General features: G+C 50.8%; 1 protein-coding gene and 1 long non-coding RNA gene across 8 annotated transcripts in view; both read left to right on the top strand.

Annotated features, from left to right (window-relative positions):
- The window catches only part of Xpo6 (exportin 6), a 98,822-nt gene extending 92,697 nt beyond the window's left edge, over positions 1-6,125 (top strand). For all 7 annotated transcript variants that reach the window (XM_017312342.2, XM_017312341.2, NM_028816.3 and 4 more), the window contains 4 exons: positions 611-772; positions 2,644-2,742; positions 2,909-3,139; positions 5,453-6,125. In XM_017312342.2, the coding sequence (XP_017167831.1) occupies positions 611-772; positions 2,644-2,742; positions 2,909-3,139; positions 5,453-5,554 (594 nt within the window). In that variant the 3' untranslated portion in view covers positions 5,555-6,125. The remainder of the gene's footprint in view (positions 1-610; positions 773-2,643; positions 2,743-2,908; positions 3,140-5,452) is intronic.
- A 1,921-nt stretch (positions 6,126-8,046) lies between these two features.
- Positions 8,047-15,891, top strand: Gm30807. Its single transcript, XR_378488.3, has 2 exons — positions 8,047-14,722; positions 14,896-15,891. It is a non-coding gene; the product is annotated as a predicted gene, 30807 (long non-coding RNA).
- The last annotated feature ends 269 nt before the right edge of the window (positions 15,892-16,160 follow it).

The raw sequence follows: 16,160 nt of genomic DNA, 5'->3' as shown, positions 1-16,160 counted from the left end.
GTTAGGAAATCGTGCTTCAGTGACGCCCTGCCCTCTCAGAATCCTGATGCTGGCTGCAGGAAAAGGAGCCATGCACACGGGCAGCAATTAGCACAGCATGTTGCCTCCACTGGGAGACCTTTAGGTTTCTCGGATTCCTAAGTGCTCTCCAGACTTGCTTCTCTTGGGTAATAGTGCTGCTTTTAGGGCATCTTACTGTCATTAGCCTCTCAGGTTGCATAAAGGTTAGCTAGCTCACTGTTTTCATCCCAGAAGAGGGACGGACATAACCTGAAGGATAGGGCCTATCAAATTGGATGTATTCTGAATAGAAAATCCATATTTTCATTGTCTTTGCATGTTGTAGCCCTTCTTCCTAGTGTTTAAAGCTGAGATACTTGTTAGAAGGAGCCTCCTGGTACTCATCCTAATGTCTCAAGTGTAGGCCCGTCTCTCTAAGCACTCCTGGTGAACTGCCCCCTCAATGGCTCAGGGTCTTCTGCACGGGAAGTGGCAGAAGTGTGGGTGGGATATGAGTACTGGCTACTGTCTGGCACCTCTTAGGCTTCTGTGGTGGCCTCCTCCAAGCTGCATGGAGGGAAGATGCAGTGTTGTGTGGATTTCTCTGCAGCGCCCGTCCCCTGATGTCAAGGCTGAGCTGTTTGAGCTCCTCTTTCGAACGCTCCATCACAACTGGCGGTACTTCTTCAAGTCCACTGTCCTCGCTAGCGTGCAGAGGGGCATCGCTGAGGAGCAGATGGAGAATGAGCCCCAGTTCAGTGCCATCATGCAGGTAAGGTGGAGTGCTTACTTGTGAAGCTGCAATGTGCCCTGAGAATATGGGGACCTTGTTCCTGGGCGCCACCTGCATTCTTAGCCCATGTCCCCTGGGTTCTTTTTGAGCATGTGGCCCCCTTCTTTGAACCTGGCCCTACAGCAAGTGTGGGGTCACACTGAGCTCTGACCCTGTTAGTATTTAAGTTAGTCTCTTGGTGCTTGAATCTCTTCATCTGTAAAGTGGAGTTAGTACTGTTAGTTCCTAGGTGCATTGTGAGATAAATGAGAATGCCACCAAGTACACGGCGTGGGCAGATGTGTGCCACATACCCATTCCCTTCCTCTAACAGCATGTAAGGAGGAGCCTTTGATGGGTGTGGTGACACATGTAGTTCCAGTCCATGTGGACTGCAGAGTGAGACACTGTCTGACCAGAGAGGCGGTGTGTGTGTTTATGTGTGTGTGTGTGCGTGAGTGCACACCAGCCATCTGCCTGAGAGCTATGTGGTTCTTCCTTATAGGACACTGACCAGCTAGGAGTCTCTGGAGAGCCCAGGAATCTGCATTTGGAAGGGGCATTCTGGCTCCTACCATGCTGCCCCATTCAGGGCTTGGGTTTGGTGTATTCTAGTTTTGGCAGACTTCTTTGACTGAGCTATGGTCTCTTATGTGAGGCTTAAAAAAGTCACGTTGAACAGAGTTTCATAGTTTGGCAGTTTCTTACAATGTTACATATATGGCTGAACGTATGCTCTAGCAGTCTAAGGTAAATGACAACGTGTGTTTACACAGCCCGTACAGATGCTTGCCTCTGTTCTCATGATTGCCCTCGGCTGGAAACAGTCCACATATTTACTAGCTCTGAGTGGGTGAACCCTCTGGTCCAGGTGGGCCATTCCTTAGAAATAAGGAATATAGTGGAGATGAACATATGTTGTGCTAGATGGAAAAAGACAGACCCAAAGGCTTTGCCCCAGCCCAGCTTCAGTAACCCTGACTTTATGAGATAAATCCCATTACTATAGCAGCAATGGCAAGATTCCTTGCACAGCCAACAGCCCTGGGGTAGAGTAGCCACTCTGTAGAGGAAGGATTCATGTAGTCTGCTAGCTCCTCTTGTCTCTGATTAGTTAAATTGGATCGAGGAATTTTGTGTGTTTTGTGGATTGAGGAATTATGTCTTTCAATTTTCTTTTGAGCTAGTGACTTTCACTCCTAGACATTTTACTCTAAGGTAGTTTACACATATGCTCAACCCAAAGCAGATGGAATGATTGAGAAGGAACCTCTGAGGACTTGTAGCCTGTGAGGCATGGGCACTAAGGAGCAGGAGAGTCTCTGCAGGGATTGTCTAGGTAGGCAAGTGGGCTATGCTGTCTGCTCAGATTGCTCAAGGATTTGGCTATTAGTATGGGTATCTTACTTCAAAGATGGGTTCTTGAAAAGATTTTAGAGCAGGGGTTCTCAACCTCCCTAATGCTGTGACCGTTTAATACAGTTCCTCATGTTGTGGTGATCTCTAAACATAAAATTACTTTTGTTGCTTCTTCATAACTATAATTTTGCTACTGTTATGAATTGTAATGTAAGTATCTGATATGAGACCCCTGTGGAGGTTGTGACCTACAGGTTGAGAACTACTATTGTAAAGTTTCCTTTTAAAAGGTGTAAATGAGACTGAAATGGGTCCATGGGAAGACTTGGGTGCTGAGACACTAGAGATGTGATGCAGAGGTCTGCCCTAACAGACAGAATTGAGACAGGTGACTCGCCCTAGCCTTCCAGTGTGCTGCATAGTGTTGTGTCTGGCATAAGGTAGAGGCCCTGGAGGGATTGTGTCTGAGGAAGCTTAAATGCTGCTTATTAAATAGTAGTTTCATTCCTCAGGCTTTTGGACAGTCCTTTCTTCAGCCTGACATCCACCTGTTCAAACAAAATCTCTTCTACTTGGAGACTCTGAACACGAAGCAGAAACTATACCACAAAGTAAGTGCCCTCCTTTCCTGGAAGGATCCCTCCTCGAGTAGGAATTGTGAGCCAAGTCTGAGTCCCTTGAGTCTGCGGGGAGTACTTTGGGGACCACATTGAGCCTGGGCGGCCCCAGGGACCCAAGTGAGCCTGCTGCCCCATGCACCTGCTCCTCTGCTTGCAGAAGATCTTCCGGACCACCATGCTGTTCCAGTTCGTGAACGTGCTGCTCCAGGTCCTGGTTCATAAGTCTCATGACCTTCTGCAGGAGGAGATCGGCATTGCCATTTACAACATGGCTTCTGTCGACTTTGATGGCTTCTTTGCAGCCTTTCTTCCAGAGTTCCTGACTAGCTGTGATGGTGTGGATGCCAATCAGAAAAACGTTCTGGGGCGGAATTTCAAGATGGATCGGGTGAGGAAAAAAAAAAACCAGGCTACGGGAAACACATGTGTGAGCTCTTGAGCTTGCTGCCATTTAGTGAGAGGCCCATCTGGGTCTGGGCGTGGTTATCCCTAATAGTAGGTTGTCATCAATACCTCAGTAACTTTCTGCTGGGGTTGGGTGTGGAGGGTGCACTCTTTCTTCCTCAGGGACTTGGCTTCTGTGGCTCACATGTTCTCTGTCTCAGCCACTGAGGCCCCAGGTCCTGGCCTCAGCAGGCCGCACGTTGTCAAGACTTTTGTTCATTTTACCCTCTCAACATGCATCTCTTAATGGTCTAGAAGATACCACGCTGCCCCTCTGTGCTTTCAGGCAGGCTAAAAGATTGATATAACTTTGGGCCCCCAAGGTGGTCCTGTTGCTTGGCTGCCCTGGACTTTATGTAGCTCTTCACAGCCCAGCACTGGCACAGCTCAACTTGGTTAAAGGAGCCTCGTAACATTGACCCTCTATGTATAAACACTGATCCCCCCCAGGGTGAGGTCACAAGGGGTGCACTTGGAGTCACCGATGCCCCATGCTGTCAGGCTGTGTATCTGCTTTTTCTGTGTTGTGTGGCCATAGCTCTTCCTGCTGCTCTGTGTGTATTAGGCCTTCTTTTGAACAAGGTCTTTGAGAAGTTTTTTTTTTGGACAAGTACTGCTCCCCTTGTCCCCTTCTGTGGGTGTTGAGAATGTGCTCGCTGCTGGGTCTCTTGGTGCTCTTTATTTCTATGCTGGAGCACTGTTCTAAGCTCAGGTTTCTGGCCTCTCTCCCCCCTCATTTGGCATGTGTTCTTTTGTGTCTTAGAGTTGTCTTTTCTTTGGGAGTCTGTCTTGTTTTCTCTTCAGCCACTTGAGTTGTTTTTTCTTGGTTTCCTGGAGACCAACTCCTAATATCTCATGGTTGTTTTGCAGTGCCATCAGTATTGGTCAATGTCTTGGTTAATACATTGGGTTCTAAATCTGGTTACCCCTAGGAGGCATATTGAAAATGGAGAGGCGTGCTTGGCTCCACCAAGGGAGTTTCAGGTTTGGTGTTTGGGAGCTGCTGACTGAAAACATGCTGCTTGGTCAGTTTTTGGCTTGGTTTGGTTTGATTATTCTGAGTTGAGGTCGCTTTGTAGCCTTTGCTGAACTTGGTTTGTGATCTTTCTTCCCTCTGCCTCTTATATGCATGTGCTACCCACCCCTTTTCTGCCCCCCCCCCCCCCCGCCAGGGTCTTTGGCCTGAAACGTACCATATAGACCAGGTTGGCCTCAAGTTTGTAGAGATTCTTCTGTCTCTGCCTCCCAAGTGCTAGGATTAAAGGTGACCAACCAGGCCCTGTGCTATTCCTCAGGATGGACAGGATCACTTCCCCTGAGGTCTGGCATTGATTCACCTGCTTCCATGCATGCTTTTGTGGAGACAGGCTGTGTGGTGAATTTTTGGGTCACACTGTTCCTGGTATTTCCTGCTCTTGCAACCACCTTCTAAAGAGCGACTCTTCTCTCCATTTTAGATGGCCTAGGCTTAGAAGGGCTCCGGGTAGTGGAACAGGATCCCAGCTGTGTATTCTGGCCGGAGAGCGTTCGACATGATCGATCTGAGGGCACTTTGAAAGTTCAACACAGGTGCTGACCAGGCCAGCTAAGGCAAGGCAGGCAGTGTCTGGCGATGGGGACAGGTTTGAGCTGAGTCCAGAAGAAGGAGGTGGGAGACGCAGAAGTAGTGTCAGCTGTTTGATGTGGCTGAGTTTTGCACAGGGATCACCTTGGTAGCCAAGGTAGGATGTTAGTTGTGTCTGTGACAGTGTGCATAGTGTTGACACTCTTCACATCTGGACCTGCACAACAGGTTCTCCAATGTTTCACACTAAGCAGTGTGGGAAACTGTGGAGCAGTTTCAGCATCTGGGTGCTCCCAGCAGGGCGGCTCTGTGGCTAGGCAGTATGTTCAGATGCCATGTGACTTGTAGGCATTTGTGGAACTCATGAGGAAGGACTCAGATGTGAGCCGTCAAAGGCTGGCCTCTGGGAAGGGGAGAACTAACCGGGCTGCTGGAGCTCTTCCTCCCTTCCTGTCTGACCTGTAAGAGCCTGCACTACAGGCTGTGGGATCGTCCTGAATTGCTTTCAGCAGGCCCATGGAGCCCTGAATTTTTGCATGTGCCCCTGACCCAACTTGGAATCGTATTAAATGTTTGCATAGAGCCAAAAGCACAGGTGTGGGGCAGCTCATGAGTTTGGCAGATGGGTAGCCTAGGCTATTAGGGTCTGGAGGACCTTCAAGAGCCAGGCTTCAGCTTTCCCCTGCCTTTCAGGACCTACCATCGTTCACCCAGAATGTGCACAGGCTGGTAAATGATCTCCGTTACTACCGACTCTGCAATGACAGCCTGCCCCCTGGCACCGTGAAGCTCTAGGAGTGCCTGCTTGCCTTCCTGGCTGCTCACTGCCCCAGGGATGTGCCTGCTGCCACCACCACCTACACCACCTGCACCTGTGCCACGGAAGTCTGTGACAAGCCTTGACCACTCTCTGGATTGGTGTGCCCTGAGCAAGTGGCCTGCCTCTGCCCTCTCCTGCTGCCTCCAGCACAGCAGGTTTTGGAGTTCATTTGACACTGGTAGAGTTTCTACACATTTGGAGCAGGCAGAGGGACCTATGGCCAGATGCCAGGGAGGTACCCAGAGACCCCACAGCGTGGTTCATGCAGATCGTGTGTATCAGTCCTGAGTCAAAATGGCCAAGGACCTCTGACAACAGTGCCACCTTCTCACCATTCCACCTCCCCTCCGCTCCTGGCCCAGCCAGCCCAGGAGAAATTCGACATTGGAACTGTTTCTGTCGATCCTCCTGCCCCTCCAATGGCCTTGAAGTCTCTGCTCTTTGTCAGAGATTCACGAAGACTTTTTTTGTTGTTTTCTCATCATTCCATTGTGATACTAAGGAGCTTAATGACTAAATAAAATGCTTAAGTTGTTGTTATATAAACACTAGTGATGGGGCATCTTTGTACCTGAGCCTCCTTAAGGCCGGTTACCACGGAGCCAGCAGGGGAACTCTGTGTGATGCCCGTGTTGTCTTGGGAGAGTAGTGAGAGGAGGCCCAACTGCTGTGGACATGCTGCGTTTCCCTCACACTACCTAAAGAAACATGCCCAAGGCTTGGGGAGCTGCTCTCTATGACAGTGAGCCCGCGGCAGAGGCAGGAGGTATCGTCCCAAGGCCGTCTTGCTGCTGGATTCATATTCCTTTCTCCCAGCTGAGATGTGTGGGACTCTGGGACGTGGCTCACCAGTGACTGGCCTTAGGGAAGGAGAGAGCACGGGCACCCAGGCAGCAGGTGGGTATCAAGGCCCAGGGCCAGACTCATCTAAGTGGAGCAGACCTCAGAGGGTTGGATAGGCAGAGGGGTGACAGAATCTCTAGGCTGAAAGTACTGTGAAGCTGAGCGAAGATAATGTCAGGGAGCAGGCAGCTTTGGTGGGGTCATGAGTGGGTCTTGTCACCCCCAACCCCTTACTACACTAGTAAGTAGACATTCTCTAGGACAGCATTCTATGTTGGGGCCTGTCACCTTTGTCACATGAGACAACCCCGAGCTGGCTTGGTGTCATCCAGAATTGGTGACATCCCTTCTCTCTGGAGCAGTGTGGGTGGGGCTAGGTAGGTTGTGACAGGCAGGGTAGTGTGCTATGCATTGAGCATGTTTGGGGAGTGTGCTTTGGCCACTGAGTCTGGTTTGACAGTCTCAGTTGCTCTGTTCTGTTCTCCTCTCATGCAAACCATGTGTCCTTCTGAGCCCTCCTCTCTCCTCTCTCGTCTGTTCCCTGTGTCAGTGGTGCTGGGGTATTCACACTAACAGGAGAAGTTGAAGATGAGGGCGGCCTGTGTCCCCAGCATGATGCAGGCAAGTGTGGAGCAAGGGCCTCAAACTGTTGTGTGGGTGAAGATTTCTCAGACTTTTCCACATGGCGCGTTCCCCACAGGAAGCGGCGACGGAGCCTCCTGACTAACCCTCGGCATAATGAAGCATCCTTGGTATGGTGGCCTCACCTTTCTGAGCTCCTCAGGGAGGGCGCTCAAGTGCCCCTCTTCACTGACTGAAGGAGCACCTGCTCAAGGGCTCTCCCTTTCTTCCTGTCTCTCAGCACTTGGAACTACCTTTAAAAGGCCTTGTTAATTAATTGAGGCCTTTGGAATTGGGGAGGCGTTGATGGATCTAGGAAAGCTAGCTCCAGAATCCACTGCAGGCGCCCATGGGACGGGAGTTTAGGTAGAGTGTGAACTCTAAAGTCAGTGATTTAAATGACTCACTCTGGAGTGCAGGTCCTCCCTGGAGTGCAGGTCCTCCCTGGGCAGGCATTTTAGAAATTGGTAGGTTTTGTTTTAAAAAATAAGCCTCATTTTTATTTCTCCTGTTTTCAGTATGGAAATAATATGTTTGTAGATAAAGGAGAATGGAAATGAGCTTCAAGCTTTGACCTTTGGTCCTCCTGCCTCGGCCTCCTCCAAGTGCTGGGGTTACAGGTGTGTTCCACCATGCCTGCTCTCCAGGGGCCCTTAACACAAATATACCACCATGCATTCTCTTCTGGTCCCAAAGTTGAAGGAAAGAAATTAAAGCTTACTTAACTACCCTTATGTCAGGTATCCTTCCAGCTGGAGGGCAATCATGCAGATCTGGCCTCCAGCCCACTGGCTGTCTACCACTCTCTAGCTGTCCTCTGGTAGAGGCCAGAGCTGGATACTGTTGATATCCTTGGAACTTTTTTTTTTTAAAGATTTATTTATTTATTTATTTATTTATTTATTAATTAATTAATTATATGTAAGTACACTGTAGCTGTCTTCAGACACTCCAGAAGAGGACGTCAGATCTTGTTACAGATGGTTGTGAGCCACCATGTGGTTGCTGGGATTTGAACTCTGGACCTTCCGAAGAGCAGTCGGGTGCTCTTACCCACTGAGCCATCTCACCAGCCCGATATCCTTGGAACTTGGGGTGGCAGAGTTCCCATGTTGCAAGGCTATAGCCCACCCACACCGCCTCCTCTGCTTCAGGCCTTGTGCACTGTGATGGGGTGAGGCCTGATCTCTGGGTGACCTTGTTCCATCAAGGACAAGTGACTCAACCCATGAAGCAAGCTATGCTCAGCTCAGCATCAGTGTGCCCAAAGGTTCCAAACCCCTTACCCGGGACACTAGCCCAGGGGTCTGCCTCTTGTAGATGGTAGCTTCTGAGGAGTCCCTGCCTGTGGATCTGAGCACTTACAGTAGAGGAAATGGAAGCTTGGGAAGAGGAGTGATGTGCCCAAGGCCACACAGACAGTCACTAGCTAAGCTTGAGTCATTCTGGGCCTCAGCCTTGCTGTGCCAGCATTGGTTCGTTTCCTTTGCTCCAATGGGGAAGCCAGGACCTTTCTCGGTCTCAGGGCCTGAGATGTTCATCTGCTGTCTCCAGTCATTTATAGATACCATCTTTGGTGATTGAAAAGGCTGGGGTGTGCTGAGATGTGACTACTCCTCTGTCCTTTCCTTGTCTTGGCTGGAGTACCACTGGCTAATGACTATCCAGGGTTCTCCTGGCAACACTGCAGGGATTCTAGGGCTAGGCCTGGCTGAAGGAAGAAGAGGAAGCAGAAGCCCTTTGGGCTCCAGTTTGGCCACACTTAGTTTCGTGCTGTTCTTACTGGGCTACATCCTCGAGTCATGGAGCTAGAGTGCACATGCTGCTAACTGCTTCCCGGTGCCTGGCAGGGCTCGGAGTCAGCTATTCCTGCTGCTTGCTCTGGTGACTTGGAGAATGGTTTGCAAGTGGCCCAGGCAGACTGTCCTTTGGAGAGGACTTGGCACAGTGTAGGGTCCCTGGGCCTCGTCTGCAGTTGAGCTGGGTTTCCCTTTGGAAATCAGCTGTGGGCATCTGACCTTGCATTTCCTGAGACTCTGACCAGTGTTAGATCAAGAATGAGGTAGTCATGGGCAGAGGCAAGACGAAGTCCCTGGCCTCAGGTGGGAATGATCACAGGAAGTACCCTACCATTGAGACACACCCCCAACTCAGACTTCATAAGATACAGTAGGCAGCCACACTGTGACGTGTGCTCACTAATGGCCACATGAAGATGTCTGGGTCCCCCGGGTTCCTCAGCTGGAGCTCTGCACAAGCAAGGTGGGTCCCAGCACAGGGAGCAGGCACGGCTTCTTGGGACCATGATCTATCTCTCTCGGTTCCAGGCCCCTGCCTCTGGGGATGCTGAGGCACTTGAGAATTTGGAGACACACACAGGAGGCCTGATCACAAGTCAGCCTCCAGCAGATATGGGTTCGAGTGTAGACACGGTAGTTTCCCAGGCCCTCAGCTCTGGAGAACATGGCGCCAGTGTTCCACTCCATCCAGAGTCATTCCAAATACGAGTGGTAACTGCCCAGCTGTGCCACTGTGTAAGCACAACCGCAGCCTTCAGGCAAGTTGCGTAGGCCCAGTTCTCAGATGTACTGTGGAGTCAGGACAGCACCTCTGAGTGAGGTGACAGGTGTGTTTCCTGGTTGCCACCATTGCTCATTCCTGAAAACTAGCTGGCTTTACTACAAGCTCAGGGGTATATAACCCATAGCCAGTGGCCCTGCATCAGTCAAGGTAACCACAAGATTCAGGAGACACTTGATCTTTTTATTGTTGTCTTAATGTGAGTGCGCACCCACACACCTACCTGCTTTATTCAATGCTAGAAATTGAACCCAGTGCTTCATGCATGCGAGGCAAGCACTTTTATCAACTGAGCCGTATTCTCAGCAGATTCTTGGCCTGAAAAAGGCTGGAGTTGGCTTGAGTGAGGTGCTTTTGACCCTGAGACAGGTCACAAGAGAGAAGCCTGCCTCAGGCTGGACTCCAGGACTTAGCTCTTGCCTTCCCTTAAGTCTCTCATACATCTACGGACTTAGCACTTTGGAGAAGATAGTTTCCATTCAGAGGAAGTGACTCAGAGACCACTGGCTAGAAGCTTACTCAGCCCCATAGCTGAATGCAGCTGACCTGACAGCTAGGCTTCAAAGGAGGACTGGTCACTGTGGCTGTGGGATGAGTGGATATGGGAACTGATGGCCTTAGTGGCCCAGATCCAGGAGACCTGGCAAGGGAGCACTATTGAGCAGTACTGAGTGACTGCACCAAGGTGTGAACAGGAATCACCCTTAGTTCTTAAGCATTCAGAGACACGGAGTTGCGGGTGTAGATCAGTGATGGAGGATGTGCTGCCCTGCGTTTGACCTCTAGCATCCCAGAGACACCATATGGGGAGGTCAGGAGCAGTGCCGCCCATCCTCCCATCATGCCGTGCTCTACAGGAAACAGGACAAGAGCATGTGGCTGTTGCTAGCGCTGCCTGTTGGTGCCCACAACTGGCTGACACACACACACACACACACACACACACTGTGGCTGTTGCTAGCGCTGCGTGTTGGTGCCCACAACTGGCTGACACACACACACACACACACACACACACACACTGTGGCTGTTGCTAGCGCTGCGTGTTGGTGCCCACAACTGGCTGACACACACACACACACACACACACACACACACACACTGTGGCTGTTGCTAGCGCTGCGTGTTGGTGCCCACAACTGGCTGACACACACACACACACACACACACACACACACACCCCGTCTTCTTCGTGCCATGAGAGAGGGCTTGAAGTGGATATGCAGTGTGCATGTCACCAGCCTCTGAGGACACTGCCTGGACTTCTCTCAGGACAAGACATCAGGAGATCATCCACCCTTGTGAGCAAGAGGTTGGGTTCCCTTGCTGTGGCAGCTGCCTCACCCTCATCTGATGTGAACAATTCAAGGCCGTTTCAGAGGGCCAGTCCCTTGTCACTTGGCTCCGTGTGACTTGAGGATGTGATGACAATAGGATCACAGCATTCACCTCATCACCAACAGGAAGCAGAGCACAGGATAGGAAGTGGCCAGGGACACTGTACTCCCAAAGACTTCCCCGGTGATGTGCTTCCTCCAGCTTGGCTCCACCGGCTCCACTTTCAGAGATACCCACGATGGAGCCTGATTCTGTGTCAGGACCAAGCACACATGTAACAGGTCCCTGTTGCGTAATCGACTTGAGAAGGTACTTGTTTTAGAATACTCCAGAAAAGGGGCTGGGGAGATGGTTTAACCATTGAAAGCGCTAACTGTCCTACAGAGGAGCCACGTTTGATTCTCAGCATTCATAGGGTTGCTCACAACCGTCTGTAACTCAGTTTAGGGGATTTGCTGAAGTACTGCAATGTCGCAGCTCCCTAGCCAGTGAGAGCTAGACTGCAGCCACTCTATTCTCGCCAGCCCACAGCCCTCACACCCGTGCTCTCACTTGGGCTTTGACATTTGCTGTCCCCTCCTTTCCAGGCCGCCGGTGGCTCACCGCCATGCTTCCCCTCTTCCTTAAGGTCTGAGTGTAGGTCGACATAGACAGCCCCTGTGCTTCAACATGCACAGCTTTGGGCTTAATCCTGACCAGGGCAATGGAGAGTAAAGAGACAACAGATGACACACACACAGAAAAGCTGGGATCCAGTGGGCCAGGTGGAGCCACACTAGCAGCTGCCTGGAAACTCAATGGGGTTTAACTACTCTTAGTCAGGAGTCTCTAGTGGGACGGTCATCCTGGAGGAGGAAACTGCCTTCGAAGAAGCTGCAAAGAAGTGGGTACCTTCCCTTGTGCACACCGCCAGCATCCCATACTTGGATCAAGAGAAGGCCTGCCATTCTCAAAGGTTTGAGGAATCCTCGGCATGGCTGTGTTCATGTGTCGTTACACACAAAGGAGAGGCCCGTTGGGCTCATAGTTCAATTTCAGTCCCTGCTTGCTTGCCTTGGTCTGTGGCAGCACAGACTCTTGTGGCAGAAGCATGTGGTAGTGGCGACTAGTTACCTCTTGTTGGCTGGGAAGTGCAAACATAGGAAGAGATTGCGGTCCCAACGTCCCCTCCAGGACATGCATATCCTGACATGATTTCCTCTGCTAGGTATCATTCCTTGGTGGTACCACAGGCTAGGGACCAACTCTTAATACCTCTAGAAGATAGTTAAGAGCCAAAGGGAACCAACTCTTTTGCACAGGAAGCTCTTGCAGGATTAAATTGAAGGCTAGCTCCCTCCTGCAAATAGGTTTCCTTCCCAGAATCCATGTTTGACCTTGTTTAAAAGGAGTCTGGAGATGAAGTCATCTTGTAACATGGAGTTTGCTTCCAGGCTAAGAACAGGTGTCTCCCCAGAGAGTCACATGGGGCTGGGGATGAAGCTCAGCTGGTAGAGCATCTGCATGGTTAGCACCAAGACTCCCTAGCTGAGGCCTTATGGGACAGATGCTTCACCTGAGGTCAGGGGCCAGGCTCTAGGCTGAGGGGTCACCAGAGAGGCCAATTGTAGGTCTCTAGTGCTGGTTAGTGTGGGTGCCAGAGCAATAGAGAAGGTGTTACCACGATAGGTAATAGTGGCTGAGGCCACTTCCTGCAGAGAACTGCATGTGTGAAGTTATAGACTCAGTGAGGGTACATCCTGGGGTAAGGAGTTGCAGTGTGAGGGAACTCCGGAGCACACTGGGGTGAATTTAGCATGGGGGTGGGGGTGGTAGTGGTGGTAAGGCCCAAAGACATGCGATATGGCCAGGAATAGAAATGAGCAGAATATATCTGGGGTGAGACAATAGGATGTGGTGGGGACTGTGGTGCCAACAAACAAATCCACAGCACTCATTCACCAGCTGTCACATGTGGCCCCATCAGCCCGTGTGGTAGACATGGCTGGACTGTCAGCAAGGACTGGCTGGCTGGGCAGTGGTGGCACACGCCTTTAATCCCAGCACTTGGGAGGCAGAGGCAGGCAGATTTCTGAGCTCGAAGTCAGCCTGGTCTACAGAGTGAGCTCCAGGACAGCCAGGGCTACACAGAGAAATCCTGTCTTGAAAAATGTCAAAAAAAAAAAAAAAAAAAAAAAAAGGAAAAGAAAAAGAAAAAAGAAAAAAAAAAAAAAAAAAGAAAAAAGGACGGGCTGTGGTGGTCTTAAGTTACAGGGACAGAAAGGTGGCATTCCTGGAGGGACATACAGCTATGTGGGCCCTTCTTGGCCAATAATCAGCTGGCTGGGGACACTCCCATATCTGACACAAACACTGTCACCCATGCTTGCCTTGGAGGCATCTTGTTGTGGAGAGACCTTGTATAAAAAGGTGCAGCTGCCACCTGCCCGCGTCCTCGGCACTGGGAGGCCCAGGGACTGGGCCTGTCAGGCAAAGCAGCCTTGCAAATCCTATCGTTTAGCCAGCCCCGTGCTGAGGGATTTGCTCTTAATGAATCTGCCTTGTTTTTCTGGTGTTGACAAACTCTTTCTCGTCATAAAACTTTCATGGCTCAATTTAGCACTGGGGAATAGACTCTCACTTCCCCGCCCCATGCCATGCTTGGTCTAGTCCCAAGAACTCACCCTGGCTCTGAGAGATCCCCAGAACAGTGACTCCCCTACTGGCCGGTAGGGAACTGGCAGAGACCTTTCTTGGTCTTCTCCAGACCCTGGTTCTTAGTAAAGGTGAGTGGGGGCTCCCCTGGAGCATGGGGACACCTGTCCAAGTACCACTGGTCCTGTAGACCATCTAAGCCACCAGAGGGCTGCGGCCAGAGACTGAACCATGTGAGAGAAGGCGGGGTATCCAGCCTGCCCGAAGACTCATGGGAAATTCTTTTTGCGAAGTTTGTCACACAGCTCCTGTCATAGCCCTCCCTCTCTCAGTCTTGGTCGTGACATTTAGGGGCAACTGGTCCCATACACAGTTCCGGGTGGTGTCCTCCTCACTGTTCTATTGCTGTGAGAAGACACCGGTACCAGGTAACTTATAAAAGAAAATTGGAGGTTTGAGTACACTTCTAAAGGGTTAATCTGGGACTGTCATGGTGGGGAGCTTGGCTGCTGGCAGGCAGACGTGGTGCTGGAGTAGTAGTTACCTTCTGAGAGCTTACCTTCTGAGCCATAGGCCTAGAGAGCGAAACTGAGCCTGGCGAGGGTTACATGCCCACCCCCAGTGACACACCTCCTCCAACAAGGCCACGCCTCCTAATCCTAAAGGGTCTGGGATCCAACCTTCAAATCCCTACAGGGACCATTCTCCTTTAATCCACCACAAGAAGATTTTGACCTGTGGGGGTGGGGGCAGTCAGAATATCTCGTTTTCTCCCTGTGCACAGGGAGACTTAGGGAACCATTTGCTGGGACATCTGAGAAAGAGACATTACCACCATCTATCTAGGAGGAGGTGTGGGAGGGACTGTGATGTCAGTAAGGGAGGCAGCTGCCTCATCACAGCAAGAGGAGGAGCAGAGGATGAACAACACTGAAGAGCTAAAGCCAGAGAGCTGGGAGCATCCCAGTCCTTGATGTATCCGTGTGAGCTGGACCAAGCCTGTCTAGAGACTGCCACTGAGCTGGCTTAAACCAGCCCTCAACAGTGCTCCACCTTCCACGTTGTTTTGTTTAGCAGCTGGACCTCTAAACAGAGCCCATGAGAGCATCGCTTCTGTGAAAAGCTAAGTAAGTTAGTTACCAGCAGCTGAAGACTTTGTTCATCAGTTTGGGGATGTCACTCAGTTGTGACAGGTCTGCCATGTGTCACTTATTTCTGCTGACTAGGGTGGCTTCAGTTCAAAGACACCCATGGTTCCTGTCTCCTGTTGTCATTGCTCAGAACCCTTTTCTCCATACAGGGCAAGGATAACCCACGAGCAGGGCCAGCCTGTGTGCATGCATGCCCCGTGTGCATCTCAGCTCAGCCTTGAAATGGTGAGATCAGACTCTTATTGGTCTGAGAGGTTGGTGTCCTCAGACCCTGTGGCTCGTTATCTGGGGTCCAGGAGAACACACCAAACAGGGTCTGAGAATCACTTGGATGTAGTCAAGTTACGGATGGGGGAGGGCCTGGTTTAACCAGGTCCAGAAACTGCAGGGTGGGAGGTAAGTAAGACTGCCTGATTTTCAGACCCCCAGGCTCCAGGGGGTCTTATGGGAGTGGGCTGTTTTCTGGAATTTCATGGGTGGCAGGTCTCTCTCTCTCTCCCTTCCTTTTCTTTTTTCCTTTCCTTTCCTTTCCTTTTTCTTCTTCCTCTTCCTTTTTCTTTTTCTTTTTCTTTTTTTTCTTTCTTTCTTCTTTTTTGGTTTTTCAAGACAGAGTTTCTCTGTATAGCCCTGGCTGTCCTGGAACTCACTTTGTAGACCAGGCTGGCCTCAAACTCAGAAATCCGCCTGCCTCTGCCTCCCGACTGCTGTGATTTAAGGTGTGTGCCACCATGCCCTGCTGGTGGCAGGTTTCTTAAAGGGCTTATTTTATGGCCCTGGTTTCAGGGTGGTGGGATCCTTTGGAAATGAATGTGTGACATTTGAGGCTAGGCAAACCCTTAACCTGGCTTTTAAGACAACTGGGAAACAGACAGGCCTGTGAGCTGCCTTATGTGGGTGCTGAACTAGAACTCGGGCCCTCTGCAAAAGCAGAGTTCTCAACAATTGAGCCATGTTTCCATCACCAGACTGGTCCATCAGGGAGTGGAGCAGAAAGCCAAGTGATTATAAATGTAGCTGCTGCCCCCTCTAGGTCTCCTACACCCCCCTGCCTGCCCTTCTTCACCATATGACCCTCACCAGAAGCCGAGCAGACGCTGACCCCTCCGGAGTGTAAACCAAAATAAACCTTTGTTTGTTAAGAAAGGGTTTCTCTGTGTAGCCCTGGCTGTTCTGGAACTCACTCTGTAGACCAGGCTGGTCTTGAGCTCAAGAGATCCACCTGCCTCTGTCTCCTGAGCCCTGGGAATAAAGGTGTGCGCCACCACCGCCTGGCCAAAATATGTGGTGTTTGTTGTAGCAAGAGAACACAGACACATATAAGACATGTTGGGGTTCTTCTGCTGGGGAGAGGCTTCCTGCTCTCCTTTCCCCATCTTCTTGGCCCCTGCTGAGCTATGTCTGTAGCCACTATGGG

The sequence above is a fragment of the Mus musculus genome, chromosome 7, assembly GCF_000001635.26.
Source record: "Mus musculus strain C57BL/6J chromosome 7, GRCm38.p6 C57BL/6J".
Taxonomy (NCBI): Eukaryota; Metazoa; Chordata; class Mammalia; order Rodentia; family Muridae; genus Mus; species Mus musculus.
Note: the sequence above shows the minus strand (reverse complement) of the source record. Positions and strands in the feature narration are given on the sequence as shown.